This window comes from Sylvia atricapilla, chromosome 19, assembly GCF_009819655.1.
Source record: "Sylvia atricapilla isolate bSylAtr1 chromosome 19, bSylAtr1.pri, whole genome shotgun sequence".
In the NCBI taxonomy this organism is placed as follows: domain Eukaryota; kingdom Metazoa; phylum Chordata; class Aves; order Passeriformes; family Sylviidae; genus Sylvia; species Sylvia atricapilla.
In genome coordinates, this window is record NC_089158.1 from 8,801,175 (window position 1) to 8,817,208 (window position 16,034).

The 16,034-nt window shown below is 51.4% G+C and overlaps 1 protein-coding gene across 2 annotated transcripts in view; it reads right to left on the reverse strand.

Annotated features, from left to right (window-relative positions):
* GPSM1 (G protein signaling modulator 1) overlaps positions 1–16,034 on the reverse strand; it is a 64,062-nt gene that overhangs the window by 21,149 nt on the left and 26,879 nt on the right. Inside the window, exons 1-4 of one of the 2 annotated variants that reach the window (XM_066332889.1) lie at positions 15,757–15,820; positions 13,780–13,906; positions 2,315–2,385; positions 77–256 (exon numbers count right to left, since the gene is read on the reverse strand). In XM_066332889.1, the coding sequence (XP_066188986.1) occupies positions 77–256; positions 2,315–2,385; positions 13,780–13,867 (339 nt within the window). In that variant the 5' untranslated portion in view covers positions 13,868–13,906; positions 15,757–15,820. Of the gene's footprint in view, positions 1–76; positions 257–2,314; positions 2,386–13,779; positions 13,907–15,756; positions 15,821–16,034 lie in introns of those variants that run through there. The other variant, XM_066332888.1, reaches the window with a different exon arrangement.

Sequence of the window (16,034 nt, forward strand, 5' to 3'; positions counted from 1 at the left end):
CCCGGCTGGAAACGAGGTAAAAAACAAAAAAAAGGAACTCCCAGATCAGCACTGGAGATTAAAATCATCTTCCTACCGACTGTGGCACCTGGACTCGCACTTCCCCAGCGTCCAGAGGGGATGCACTGGATCCCTGGGGCTTCCTCTCTGAGTTGGACTGGTGCTCCCGGTATTTCTTCGTTCTCGCGGGTAATGACAAGAACTCTTTTCCTGAGATCTTCAGCTCTCCCACGTGGTGGCTGTCCCCATTCTGGTCCTTGGGAAAGCAAGAAACAGCCACTGCAGTGAGTGCCTGGCTCAGGAGCTCTGTTGGCTCCTACCCACAGAGCAGGAGAGGCACAGGAGCACAGGTAATGAGGGGCTTGTGCTCAGAAATACAGGATTGTCACCCCAGGTGTGGGGACATGGAGGTGACAGAGATCCCAAACAGGGAGAGTAAGAATAAGGAAGGAGAGATTCACGGCCATATTGATGGCATCAGCACAGCCAGGCCAGTGTCCACATCTTAAAAAGCTGCTACACGAATATAATAATCAGCACTAGAAAGTGCCTCGGTGGGAGCCCTCACAGTGCTCAGTGCATGACAACAGGAGAGATGACTCAATTACAGCACATAAGCACCTTCAGGGTGAAAGCCAGCATGTGAGAAAGAGATTTCAGTCTGGTACACAAAGGAATAAACAAGAGGCTGGGAGATAAAATCAGAGGAGATCAAATGAAGAGACACACTGGAGGGAGCAGCGTTCCTGCAATGTGCTGGAGCTTCAGAGCCGAGGTGGGTATTCCCTGTGCCCCAACAGAGCTCTGTGCACAGGCACTGCACAGCAGCTCCTGGAGTGTGGTAACTGGGGGGTTTTGCTGGCTTTGAAGGAATCCCTGGCAGAGAAAAGAAGGCATTTTTGGCAGAGACAACACCGAGAGGATCTCCTCTCTGAGAGGAGAGGTCCCTGTTCACTCCACGGGTTTACTCCTTACTCCTCCTCACTCCCACCACAGCACAAAGCAGAGGAGCCTCTCCCAGGGCTGTAACCCCTCCTGTGAGCCACAGGGCACAGGAATTACACCCAGAACACTGTCTGAAGGAGAGGTGAACTCCCACCCTCCCAAGGACACTGCAGGGGGAACAGGAGAGCTCACAGCTGAGCCCACAGCTCCTGCTTGCTCCATCCTCCCCGCGGAACCCCTGAAATCCATAACCCCGCCCAAACTATTGAGTGGTGCTCAGCTCTTACAGCAAAGAGCAGGAAACCAACAGCACGAACAGCAAAGCCCCTGGCCAGCCCTCGGGGCTGTGCTGCTCTGATGGGGACACCAGCCAATGTCCCCTGACCTTGGGCACTGCTGTCCCTGCCATTGACACCCCAGAGATGGAGTCACGTTGGTGAGAGCAGGCAAGAGCCAAAACAGCCAAGGGGCAGTGGGAGAATTGACAAAAATACATCAGGACATTTGGAATTTATTTTCCAAAGAGAGTTAATTCAGGGAGGAGCTTTTGCCTGGCCTTCCCAGTGTTCACTGGGAGTTTTAGGTACCTAAATGGTTTCTCAAGCCTGAGGTTGTTTCCCATGGACCATCTGCATCCACCTGCAGCTTGGGTGAGCTTTTTCTCTCTGTGGCAGTTCTGTAAGGGGGAAATGCTCCCTGGGACACTCAGGAGAGCTGTGCCTGGAAAGCACTGGGTGAATGTGGATGATTTGTGCCCAAAACATCCCCAAAAGGCTGAATGGCTGCAGGCCTGGCCACCTCCCCTGGGAACAGGCAGGGCTGAGCCCTCGGCAGCACCAGCAGGATTTTCTGAGAGGCTGAAGTGATCCCTGTGGCTGGAAGGGCTCAGTTCCTCCCAGCTGCTGCAGGAACAGCCCTGGGGACACGGAGGAAACGCTGATCTGCTCGGATCTGACATTCCCAGGAGCAAAGCAATCCTTGGAGCCCCAGGAACAAACCCTGTGCCTCTTGCAGTGCTCCCTCTCCTGTGTCTGCCCTCTGTGTCACTGCACTGGGGTGACAGGCACTGACAGCCACTCAGGGGCTCACCACCATCCTCCCAATAAAGGGCTGCTTTAAAAGAAAAAAAAAGAAAAAAGAAAGCCCAGAAGTGACTTTTCAGCTTTGAGTTTTAAGTGCCTTTTAAATCAGACCAGCTGTTCCTCTCCTCTGAGCTCTCTAGAATCCCTCTTTGCTTAATCCCATTGACTCCAATGATATCTGCTAATTGCATATTTCCCTGCAAATGAAGCCAGGCAACAACAAACCAATTGGAATCTGTGTACAGATTTCCCATTGACAGCCTTTGAGGCCAGACATCTTTACTTACCTTCTCAGAAGGGAACTTGAGGAGGTCTAAGCTGTCCATGCTGCTCCTCTGGAGTCTCTTTGGCCTGGCTCCTGCAAAACAACACTCTCACATCAGGAGGGTGTCACCAACAGCACAAATGTCACACAGAGAGAGCCCAAACCACAGCAGATCCTCTGCTCTGGTTAACTAAAAGTCAAAGGGATGGGATGATGAAGCTGTGCTGGCCTTGAGATTCAAAAATGGGAGGTTTTTTCCTTTTGTTTTGGGTCTTTTTAAAGCACTGTCACAGGGCTGTGTGAGGCTTTGGCTAACGAGCTGCAGCCAGGTCACACCACGACCCTGATCTCAGACAAGGTCTCTGGAATTCAGGAGTTACAAACCTCACCCTAAACCACAAAAGTCATGGGACTGGCATTGAGAAAAATCATAACAAATAGACAATTTAAATACATCTGTGGATTTTCTGCTTTATCATCATGTTTTTAACTGAAAGAATGTTTCTGGGACTCAACTTTGAGCTTTTCTCCATAGTCATAAAGGCTGGAAAACTAAGTGAAGGAGCAAATATTTTCTAATTACCACAGGCCCAGCCTTAAGGGGAACAAAATCTTGCCTTGAACCTGAAAGAGGAATCAAAACTTGGCAGGATTTAGGATATTTATTTGAGATTTCATAAGATTTTGATGTTTGATTCCAACAACAACAGAGTGGGTGAAACACAGTTCAGCCCTGACTCCTGGTTTCCAAATCCTCTTTACCTCCACAGTCTCCTTTCAACCTGCTTCCAGCTGCTCTTGCCTCACTGACAAACATCCAGGGAGTATAAACCAGCCGTGGGATGCTTTCACCACACCTGGGAAAGCTTCTGCCCTCCCCTAATGGTTCCTGAAGGTTCATTTTAGCTGATCCCCACGTGACACCCTGCTCCAGCCACACCAGAGCCCAAAACTCTCCACTCAAGGTCCTGTGACACCTTTCAGGCTCAAAGGGAAATCCTGGGGGAGGAATGAGCCCTGAGAACAGAAACCATGGAGCTTTGTGTGGTTCCTGCAGCAGCAAACTCCCCAAACCATCCCTCAGCTGCCTCCCAACCCAGCAGCAGTGTTCCTTTTGCCCCTCTGAGCTCAGGGGGGCACAGAGCTGCCCACTGGGCAAACTTGAGAGAGAGAGAAGGCACAAAATTCACCAATCAAGGCTGGCTGAAAGCAGAACACGGGGATTAAATGGGAAAAGGCTCCAGGGATTCCTGCAGCAGCACAGCCAGGGCTCCAGATGCCACCACAGCTGTATCCAAACTGCACCAACTCCAAGGACTGCTCTGAAAAGCTCAGCTTCACAAGATACGAGCTCAGAGCAGCTGGCACCTCACCAAGGGTCACGAACACACATCACAGCTGGGTCATAAGTGACCTAAAGTTTATGTCTGTGCCCCTCAGCACCCTGGAGGGATTTACTGCCTGCAGCCCTAAAGACTCTGATCAGCAAAACATTTCTGCACATTTCTGCCTCTCTACTCCAAAAAGCACATGAGAGCTTTGTTTTCAGGTGATTCATTGCCAGGCTTTGAGTTCAGGGGGACTGACATCAGGGTTGGAGGTGGAGAACAGACACTGAGCACACAGGAGAGCAGGGAACACACGTCACCAGCAGCAGTCAAACTCTACCCCATCCACACAAAGCCAGGGGCCCACCTGCCACCAGCTCAGCTTCCTGTTGGAAAAGGCCTCCAAGATCTCAAACCCAACCAATTCCCACCCGATCAACCAGATCAGAGCACGCTGAGTGCCACGTCCAGTCATTCCTTGAACACCTCCAGGGGTGGGGATGCCCTGGGCAGCCCCTTCTGATGTCCAACAACTCCATCCCTGAAGACAACTCCCCTTGCTCCACCACATCCCCACCACCCTCAGCATGGAGGAGCTGGCTGTGGGATGGTGAAAGGCTTTTGGGTGCTGCCAGGTTGCTCAGGCAGGAGCTCAGCCAGGGGAAGGCAGTGCTGGGTTGTTCCCAGTGGCTCCCAGTTACACACTCTGGACACTGCCACAGCTGCTCATGGCTTCCCTCAGAATTACCTCCAGCAGCAAGGTGGGTCTGCAGTAAAAGTCACCTACAAACACCAAATCAGAGGCACATTTGGGTTTCAGAGGCGAGCCCAGCTCCTGAGAGTGAATGTGAGTCACGGCTTCATTTAACAGCCACTTCCAGGAAAGCAAGAAAGCAGCAAAGTGTGCCCAGTTAGATAAACACACATCATTTCCAGCTGTCTAAAGAGTCATTAATTACACACCTCCATCCTCAGGTGCTTTTGTGTGTTCCCAGAGCGCTGAACCGCTGGCCAGCAGCCATTAATCTCCGAGCACAGAAAAGCTGCCCAGTGTTAATTTAATAGACACAGCAGAACAGCTCATCTCTTTCTCTTGTCCTGATGCTGGTGGCTGTCTGTGACTGCGTGGGGTTTGCACACGTTTGAGCTGAGAGAGGAGGAAGTTGAGAATTACAAAAAACTTCATCCAACTCAGCTGTTTCTTCCAGAAATCCCAGCCAGTGCTGGGGCCAAACAGTGTCCCCACTCACCACCACTAAACCAAACAGCATTAAAAGGGTCCCTGTAACTCAGGGCTACAAGAAACTGGATCCACATCAGCAGCAACTCCCACCAGATCTGTGGGAGCTTCTCCCCTTCTCATCCCACAGGTCCTCATCCCCTTTCCAGGAGAGCAGAGCTTTCCATACTCACAAGTGTCCCACGACAGGAGGAGTCCCGCTAATTTTCTGTCTCCATTCCCTCAGATGGCTCCAGATGTAACTTTCAGCCTCTCTCAGCTTATTTTTCCCAGAAATGCCTCCAGCACCACTTAATGCTCAGCCAAAGTTGAGCTCTGCCTCCTTCTCCCCGGTGCTGATCCACAGCAGCAGCCAGGGATGAGAAGGATTGAGCAGCTGAAACCCCAGGTCTGTTCCTCTGGAAGGTTTTTTCCCCCTCTCTCTCCCCAGCATTTATTGGCGTGTTTACCAAGCCTGCTGCACAGTAAATGGAAAACCTCAGGGGCCTTTCTAAATGCTCTCTCTGTCTTGGAGGTTTACTGAGGTCTCAAAGAGAGCAAGTTGAAACCTTCTTGTGAACATCAGCTGAGCAACGCTCCTGACTGGCTGCATTCATGCCCTGTTTTCCTGGAGCTCCTGGGATGTTGCTCTTTTCACTGCTCAGGGGTGTTGTTCCTTTTTTAAATATTTTTTTTCAAAATCTCTTCCTCCTCCCCTATCTGTGATCTCAACAGCACCGTGAACCAAAGAGATTTTTAAAAAAAAAAATTTTTTTTTTCAACGTTTTGCTTTTGCAATTTGGTTGCTGAGGAGAGTTTTAACGGTTCTCACATTCTTTAATCTGCAGCCACGGAGAACACAAGGAAGTTTTACCAAGGCTGGTGATGGGATCATCTCATGGAAAGCAGCACTATGGCAAGCTGGGCAGACAGAGCTTTGTTCCTCCAGGGACAGGCTCCATCTCCAAGAGATTGCAGTTGACAAGATCGAGCTGAACATGTGTAGCAGCGACTCAGGGAGCCCTGGCAGAAGCTCTTATCAAACTGACATGTGCTTTGATAAGCCCCAGCTCTGCCCCCTCTCCTGCAGCTCCAGGAGCTGCTGCCTCCCTCCCATTTCCAGCCTGAGCAGAGCAGGGGCCCCCACCCCAGACACAGCAGCAGTTCTATATTTGCAGCTGGATCCCTCTGGGGGGCTGTGCCAGAGCAGGCAGAGTTCAACCTGACAGGGGACTGCATCAGGTTTTTCCCTGGAAAACCATCAGGGAAAGGTTGTGGGGCCAGCATCAGCCCCCGCTGCCTGCAGAGCTCCTGGTGAGCAGCCCTGAGTTCCCCACAAAGCACAGCCCCAAACATCACGACAAATCCAGCACAAATCTCGCTGAATTCTCATGAAAAGGTCATTTCCCTCCCTGTACCTGCATTAACCAAGATCTTGACTTGGCTTTTAGGTGAGTTCTCGCAGCCCTGGACAGACCCAAACCTTGATTCTGGCAGACAACTCTAAATATTGCTCAAGATAATTAAATCAGAGCAGCCAAGCCAGTTGTTTGGGGTGGGATGCTGGTTCTGGAAACCCTTCCCAGCTCCGAAGTGACAGTGGAGATACGGTCCAGTGCTCCCAGTGCTCACTGAGCATCCCAAATCATACACTGCTGACATCTAATCAGGGGAGCTCTGTCAGCCTCGTGCTCCATTATTACAGCAAAGCTCTTAAAGAGGGAAGGGGGAGGGGGAAAACAAGCACAGCAGCAGGAAAAGAAAAAAGGAGAAAAAAAAAAAGCAGCCTCCAGTAGGACAAGCATCTCATTTAAGGCTTTAATTAGCCTTCAAACACATAATGGGTTCTGGCACTATAAATCCACTTGACCTCTATTATTGTCAGCACTCGCCTGATAAATGGTGGCATTTGTTTTCCCAGTTGCTACTGGGGTAGAAGAATACTTTTCTCTAAATAGAGAAAGCAAATAATATCAGTTATTTATGATGACTGGGCCATAAAATGCTGGTGCCAAGCTGCTGTGTGCCCATCCACGGGCAGGACCATCTGCTTACCCCACAGGCAGGGAAGGGCCAGGGAATCCCAACAGCTCTGGCTCCTTCTGTCTCTGAGGATACAGAATTGGGCACCACAAGGACAGGAATGTTCTCCTGGGAGGCACTGATGAGCTGTATCCAGAACACAAGCAAATCTCAACCTCCCAGCAGGGCCCAACAAAACCCTGCTCCAGGACAAGAATCCTGCTGTTTCCTCCTCCTCTGCTCCTTTAAAAAAGCTGGACACAATCTGTGGCAATAAAGAGAAGTTCCCTTTGCATCAAGCTGCTCGTCTGGCTGATCTGGCAGAAGATGCTCTGTGTTCGTGTCACCCGAGCTCTGCATCTCCACAATCCAGTCTGACAGCTGAGCAACGGGCTGAAAATAACAGAAATAACAGCGGTGCTGCACATCCACACGGCACCCAGAGCCCTGGGGGCTTTGCTGACTGCACTCAGGGTGAGCAGCTGGCACAGGAGATACTCTGGATCACTGGCCAAAGAGCCCTCACACTCACATGGAAGAGGTAAAACCTGGAAAAAGAGTCCTTCTTGCAGGTAGAAATGAGCTACATTTTTTTCTTATTTGTTATTTATTTCCCCCAGGAGTAAACTCAGCGTAGGAAAGCTGCAGTTTTGGAGTACAAGGAGATCTTATCAGTAGCCTTACAACTCCGAGTAATTGCTGTGATGTTGGACACATCTTTGATTTCAGTTTTCCCCCAGATGTGCAACAGGCATTAGCTTTTCTCTGACCAAATAAAACATGGGCAATTTGGGTCAAAGACAGAAATATTTAGGAGAGGTATTTGCAGAAAACACTGAGCACCCAACCTTTGACAAATCCAAGCCTTGGAGGCTGTGGGAAGGTTGGGCCATGTCAGGCACAGCCTCCTGTTACCATAAACCCCCCCAGGCAATCGTCTGCTTCAGAGAGGAACAGTTGCGGGGACAGAAGGATCTTTTGGGAGATAAACTGATCTGGGTGGAGCAGGCTGGGAGGAGGCTCATAACCCCAGGGCTAATTCAAGACAAGGTCGATGGAGTTGGCAGCAACACCTGGCTGCTTCTAAGGGCAGGATTTTTCCCTGCCAGGATACAGCAGAGTCTCATGACCTCCCACCATCCATTATCAGCTCCTGTTGAACGAGCAGAGATCAAAATCAGAGTTTAGCCAGAAAGTGACACGCAATAATTAACAGGGGCAACATCTCCGGCAGCCAGACAAGCCCAAGGACACGATTTTGTCCTCCAGGCTGACTCAGGGAGGGCAGAGAAGGAGCAACCACGTGCCAGCTTAGCAGCCATCAAACACCCACAGCCAAATCCTCTAAAAAAGAGGGGGAATGTACTTGATCCCTCCTCCTGGGTGCTGCTGTGCTCAGCCACCAGCTCACAGCAGCTCCTGGAACACGCTGCCCACGCTGGACTGGGATCCTGAGCTGGGCCAGGGGTTTTTGCTAAGCCAAGGTTGGCTGTCCAAGGGGAGACAGGGAAAGAGGATGGTCCTGAGGTCACTCAGGAGATCACAGGGACTCTGCTGAGGGTCTGGCCTTGCCCTGCTCAGAGAAACGCCAGAGCAGCCTGTGACCATCCATACAGAAAAGTTTTAAGAGAGAAAAGGAAATTCTAGCTGGGCAAGAAAGAGAACTTCCTTCTTTTCTTTTCTTGCTCTGCTCTGCATAGAAGGTGCAGCAAGCAGAGGAATCCTGCTCCTGAAGACAGTGCTGTGCTCTTGGACAGAGCAGCATCACAGCCCTGGCATTTCCCACACAGCAGCTACCAAAATACAGGCTGGGAAGGTGCACTCAGGAAACAGCCCAGCAGGGCTGGGAGTGCTGCTGGAGTCTGCAACTGCAGCCAAAGGGAACTTCAGCCTTCCCAAGACTTCCCAAAAATTCTCCCTCCCCACAACAAGAGATTTAGTCTTGATTGAATGGATGGGCTTTGCCACAAGCCACGTTGTGCCTCCTCTGCCACAGGCTTCAAGAATTGGCCTGTTCCTCATCCTCTCTTCCAGCACTTGCCATCTCCCCTGGCAAAAAGATAAAACAAATTTCGGTAGCACTGAAATCATCTTCTCCAGTCCTGGAGCATTTCCTCTGCTGGGAGCCAAGAACTCCTGCTGTATTTTACACCGACGCTGGGAAGGAGGCTCACAGACACAGCAAGATGGGAGAGGAACATTAAATACTCGGGAAGAGTATTTTAAAACTTCCTAAAGCCAATACCGGGGCAGTTTGAAGCGAGTGCTAAATTACTGAGTTTAAAATCCAAATGACTCAGAGGCTCACCCCCCTCCATCAGTGCTGCTGGAATGATTTAACAGCTGTGACAGCAGAGGATTTAGAACAAACTCATTATAACAAAGAGGCATCTTTGAGAAGTCCTGACTCTTCACTCCAGAATCCCCCTGTGGGAGCAGCTCTCCCATCCTTCCTGCCCTGCTCCTAGAAGGACCACCACAGCCAGGTCTTTTGGACACCTTCCTGCAGGCACATGGGAATATTCACCCCTGATGTCCCTCTGAGCACCTGCTGGAGCCAGACCACCAATCCTTCCTTCCACTGGGCCAAAAGCCACTCAGCTTCTCCAGGACCTCATCCATCACCCCCCTGTGTCAGCAGGTACAATTAACCAGCACGGCCTCGGGCTTTCATTTTCACAATGGAAAAAAAAAAAAAATAAAAGGCTGAGCTGCAGCCCATCAGCTCCTGGGAAAAATCAAATCGAGCTGAGGATATTTAACACTAAGCACTTCCAATTGCTGCACTTACTCGGTGTGACTGGTAAGGACTGGGCAGGTTCCATGCCGGGGATATGACCCCGACTCCGCCCCAGGGAAGGCAAATGCTTCCCAGACAGTGAAATCACAGCCTGAGGGAGCAGGGCTGGCCCACTGTCAGCAAGATGCTGCTCTCACACGGCCACAGCTCTCAGCTGATGGTTTTCTGCAGGAAGATTGAGCAAACCTCAGGGAAGGAACATCCCTGTCCCTGGGCAGCATCCCAGCCCCAGGCACAGGCTGGCAGGGGAGCAGCAGCATCACCACCACGTCCTTGCTTGCATCAGCAGAGGGATGGTCAATCCTGCCGCTTTATCAGCCCTAAACACTTTTTTAGGTACTTCAAAGATATTTAAAACGAGCAAACAAACAAAAGCAAACAGGCTGGAAAACATAAAAGCCGTTTTCTTCTATTCCAAGCTGATTGATCCAAAGGTTCAAAGATTCCTGTGAAGAGATGAAAACTGCATGGAGGATGCAGAGCCCCACAAATCAAAGCCCCACAGAAGTGAGCAGTGCTCAGGAAGAGGAGGGGGTTTGTGCCCACTGCAGAACACAACCTGAAGTGGGGCTGCCTCACCACAGGGATGAGCATTTCCAGCATGGAGCCCCTGGAACACCAAACTAGTAGAGAAGCCTCTGCCTACCATTCCTCAGCAGGAGGTGAGCAGAAGGGGGAAGTCAGGCTCGTTCTTTCACCCAAACTGCCAATGCTTTATTTGCAAAGGAGCTTATTCCAGCCTTGGTTAGAGAAAAGCTGATGTCCATTGCACGTGTGGGAGGAAACTGAAATCAAAGACGTGCCCAACACCACAGCAATTACTCAGAGTTGTAAGACCACCTCGTACACTCCAGGATTGCGACTTCCTACACTGTGTTTGCTCTCATTTAGGCTCAGGGCTGAGTCCTTCCCTGCCCTCAGAGTGAGCCCAGCAGGGCAGTGGTGTCTGTGCTCTGCAAACAGCCCAGAAACCGCTCCAGGAGCCAGCTCTGGCAGCATCCCCATGCCAACGCCTCCGGGAACACCTGCAGCCCTCCCCACCCACTCCCAGCTGCCAGCAGAGGTTGCTTCGTGTCTCCTGACACTGCTGCTGCCAGCAGGTGAAGGCTGAGGAGCTGCTGAAAGCAGAAGAAAAGCAAGCAGCAGTCAGTTCTCACTGGGGAGAGGTACAGAGGGTGGCCAGAGCTCCTCTCTGCCTCCATCCCGGGGGTGCTGGGTGATCCCTGTGCTGCCCTCCCTGCTGACAGGATTCCCCAGAGAATCAAGGCGACATCCCCAGACCGGATTCCCCCACCCAGGGGCAGGGAGGGTCAGCTCGGTGCTCCCAATCCACCTGGGAACAGGCAGCTCCTCACGGAGCAGATGCTGCAGCTTCAGCCCAAAGAACTCCTCTGCAAAGGGGCACCAGTGCTGCCTGTCTGCACCCCAGGACATCTCCCAGTGCTGCTTCTCACCCTGGCTGCCTTCACCCCTAAAACCCACCCCGTGGGGCCACAGCAAAGTCCTTCACTTCTCTCACTTCTCAAAGCCCTACCAGTACTCAGCTCTTAGCGTGCAGTGTGTGAAAGAGAAGGAGATTTATTCAGGGCCACGTTTTTGGCTGTTTGGAGAAGCAAACCCAGCCCCTGTTTATTTACTTCATGTTCCAGCTCCTCTCCAGCTTCCTTCAGTTTGTTGCTTTAAGCTCTCTGTGTTTGCCTTTCTCAACAAGGTCGCTGCTTTCACAAGACTTCTGCAGCCCTGCCCCACTTCCCCGGCCTCCAGCTTTGTCTTCTGACATTCAGATACTCTCAGAATATTAATTAAAATCACGAAGAGCTCAGCAAGGAGAGCCAGAACAGCAGAGGGAAACATCAGGCCCTCCTTCCACCCCCAGAGCCCAGCAAAGGGCAATGCCCAAGCCCCAAAAGCAGCAGTAACCTGTGAAGGACATCACAGTGAAAATCTGGCTCAGCCTTTGCTATGAAGCTTTACTGTACCTGCTTGACGAAACTGATGTGTTTTATCACATTTGCCTAATCAGAGGATTTTAGCATCCTTGGGAATATGCAGCCATTTTGTAACTTTAAGCAGCAAAAAGAATCTGAATTGGAAGAAAAAAAAAAATTGGAAAGCTCTCCTCGCCATGAGATTTGCCAACATCAAAAGGCACGGTTGGTTCAGAAGCCAACTTGAATCTCAACTCTCTCACCTGCTTCCTATCACAGAAACAGATGTTCCCCTGGCTGTAAACTGCTGCTATTAATAATATAAATAATTATGCCCTTCTAATCATTTAATAGGTGCACAGGATGGTACCAAAATTTCTGGCTGTCATTAAATACATCTCCCTTCCCTCAAGGACTCACAGACACATTGGTGGCCTCTCATCCTCCACTGAAGTTGGGAATAAGAAAGCTGAAGCCAGGATAAAAGCTAAGGAGAAATCAAGGAGTCGGGCTCCTTTCCATAGGCTGTGCCCTCTGCACATCTCCCTGTGACAGGGCCAGCACCTTCCCCACCTGGAAAGCCCTGAGAGCTCAGCCAGGTGTGATGTCCCACTCCCTCCCTGTGGCCCCAGCCCACCAACACAGAGCTGGTTTTTACCTCCCCAGCAGGGAGGTGGAGAGGGGAAATTCTGCCCTCCAAAATCCTTCTCATCCTGCACTGCAAATCCCAGTTGTTTGCTGTTGTTCCTCTCAAGAACACTTTGTCCTTCTCTCAACAAACAGCCCCAGCCTTGGGAACGTGAGCAAGGGCACCACGGATTAACGGGGTCACTGCAACCTCCAGAACTCTGACTGCAGCTGCTCAGCCCCTTTCCTGTCCTCCAGGGATCACACACACACAGACCTGCACGGTTCTGGCTCTGTCAGGCAACAGAAACACCACTACTTGGCTCCAGATGTTAGCACAGCACATCTGGATCTCCAGCGGGCAGTGTAGCAGCCCACGGGACGCATCCACACTTCCCTCTGACCCAGACACAGCACCAACATTGAGGCTCATTTCCTCTTCCCCCATCACACCCAAGTAACCTGCCAAAACGAAGCCCCCCGAGGAGATGCCAGGAATGAGTTCTGCAGGAGCTACAAAGTGGAGATGACGTGCAAAGGAAGGCTGGGGAAGCTGCTGTGGCCCCCACAGCATTTTGAGGCTACAGCTCAGCTCCAGTGGGGCACAGCAGGACACGCTGGCTCCCTCAGCACAACTCCATTTCCCAGGAAAAGCTCCAGCCCTGACGTAGCAGGTTATGCCTGGGAGATCAATATGAGAACACACACGCACAGCCAGCCTCTCCTTCCCCTCCCAGGGCACGGTGCCTCAGCCCCAGCATCATCCTCTCCACGTCAGTGCTACCAACAGGGGAATGTGCCTGTGCCAACAAGGTCATATTTAATCAGTGGACACCTCCTGGGATGCAGTTTGTGTGAATTAATCAGTCTGTCCCAGCACGGTGCTGCCAGCTGGAAGTGCTCATGCCAGGCACCCACCTGTGCCTGCAGTGGGCACTGCCAGGACAGTCCCCAAGCCAGGCTGGCAGCACTGTGGTGACCTCTCTGTGCCACTCTGCTCCCTGGCAGCACAGGCAGAGTGACCCAGGGCCCAGTAAAGTCACTCTGGCTGCTGTGACCAAGTGTTGTCGTGTCTTGTTCTCATGCTCAGCACTGCTGCAGGTGTCCCAAGGGTGAGATGTCACCCAGTACATGCTGATGGTCCCAGCCTGTCTCCAGTCCACACCCTGGGCTTGTTACTGGGTGTTAATCAGAACAAGAGCAGCTAAAAATCCCTGTCAGTCACTCCTGAAAGCTTCTGGTATCAGTCAAATCAGTGAAAAGAGCCCTGCAGAGCTTTAAAAGACACAAAAGCCCGTTTGCTGCATGGCACGTGGAACTTCACTCCCAATGCAGATTAATTCCATTAACTCCTTCTCTGCCCTCTTTTGGGATCCTTTCCTGCCTGTGCAGCTTGTGGAAAGCGCAGAGCAAACACATCCCAGTTTCCTTTGTGGTAAAGGCACTCTATGAAGTTATTCTGCTCCAGCATTTGTATTTCCTGCCCACTTGCAAATGCCTTTCCCTCCCCACAGCACATAATTCTTGAGGTTTCCCAATGCCACCAAAAAGCCAGGAACTCACCTTGTGCCTCATAGCCAGAGTAGGGATGAGCTGCAGCCACGTCCTCATCCCCAGGGCCCAAACCAAGGGCTGCCCTGAGCTGGGCCATGTTCACCTGTGCCGCCAGCTCCCCACTCCTGTCCCCGATCTGCAGCAGGAAAACCAACAGGGCAGAGGTTAAAGGCATGGGCTGCTCCAAGCAAACAGCCCCCAGCCCAAAAATCAAACACAGAGACAACCAAAAGAGAGCTTGGAGACTCCTGAGAGGCCACACAGCTCTCCAGAACTGTTCCCCAGTGATAATTTGGGAGAGGGTGTTGTGCTTGCAGTGCTGTACCTCGAAACACAGCTCAGTGCAAGGAGCTGAGAGGGCTCAGCTCGCCCACTGGCACAGAACTGAGCCTGAACGTGCGTGTCTGGGCTGTCCTGCAGCCACACATGGCTTGGCAGAGAGCCCTGGAGCTCCCAGCCCCCTTCCTCAAGTATTTCCATAGTTACTGAGCACCAGACACCACGCTGCCATCAGCCACGTGGGCAGTGTCACACCAGGGCCCTGAAAGCCCTTCTCTCCTGGCTCAGAGCCATACAACTTCGAGTTGTTCCTAGTGATCTACCCACACAATGCTCTAAAAAAATATATATATCTTTTATAAGTCCACATTTTTCCCAATTCCCACCTCTCGCTGGCCTGAGGCCAAGGAAGCTGATGTTAGATGTTTGGGAAGAGATCTGTCCAACAGCTCCTGCTAGTTAAAATAGGGGGGTTTAGGGCACAACACTGGATCCTCCTCAAAGTTTAACCAAAGTAGAGAATGGCTGTGCTGCACATCACCAGCGGACACAGAGAGGTCACCCAGAAACAGCCTCTGATCTTCAGAGGAAGAGGAGCCTGCGTGACAGAGGAAGACCTTGGCTGTTCCCCTGGAGGGCCCTGGCTCCTGTTAAATGCCTGGCAACAGCTCTTTTGTGTCCCTTGCCACAGACTGCAGCATGGAACAAAACCATAAATCCCCACATTATTTATGACAAAGCCCCAAGCGCCAGTAAAGGGAGGCAGATCAAAGGGCTTATCACCAGGCATAAATCCCCCTGCCAATTACAGGGGATTTGCTGTTGACATCATCTCCAGAGAAATTACTATGTCCACGTTAGGTCTTCCAGTCCTTGATGCTCAATTATGAAGTGCTTTGCCCTGACTTCCACTCATTTCAGATCATCTCCAAAGCCCTGTTAACGACCAAGAACAGACGGCAGGACAATGACCCTGGGCAGGACCTGCCACACACAGCTCAGCCCAGCCCTGTGTTCTGCCCTCAGCCTCCCAGGAGCTGCTCTGAGATGACAAAAGCACTCCAGAGCAGTGTCCTAGAGCTGGGGCAGCTTCCAAGGTTTTTAGGTACATTGTCCTTAATTCCAGCGGGATTTTGTGAGTAACCTCTGAACAACCCGCAGCAGTTTCCAGTGTGGTTATCCTGAGCTGGTTTCGTTTGGATTCCGATGCCACCATTAGATTTTTGTTGGGAAGAAAGGTGGTTGGAAGTGAGTTATGAACATCAGCATGAAAAGGTTGAATTCCACAAGGTTTCTCCTGGCCCAAATCCCCAAAATCTTGGTGCTTGTCAAATGGACAGTCTCTGCATTGCTCCATAATTCAAGGTGGGGGGGACTTCATCAGCCACCTGCCATGAGGAACCCGCTCCTGACACAGCTGGAATGACAACACTGGGGACCCCCACCCTGCTGGGTCTCCCCTCCACCCCAAAGGCCCCAGGACCACCAGCCCTGATCCTCCCATGGCCCCTCAGCTCTGAGGACTCAGCCCCAGCCTGAGCAGAGCTGGGAAAGTTAATCTGTCCTAAAATGTACAGGGCCAAAGATGAGTATTTCTTCTGTGTGTCTGATAAGTATAATTAAATCTGTAATTAGGCTGCTGTGTCAGCCCTACTCGGAGATTTAGCCAACCTAATAGACAGGCAGGAGAACACCCAGCACACTTACAGATGGTGATTTCAATTAGTGCTTCAAGAGGGCAATTTCTTCATCTGGGGAAGACTAAAGAGGCCACAGCCGATTTCCTCAACACACTGAAAAGAGCAAACAATGGAATTCTGGCTTTCTGCACTTCTGAGCCACCTGAAAACAGCAGGAAAGCTGCAGAGAGCTGGGCAAGGCCAAGGTGAAACCAGAGCAGCTGCAGACACAGCACCCCAAAGGGGGTGGCAGTGGCACAGGGCTGGCTGCAGGCTGTGTGCATCCAGGGACAGCATCCACAGCAC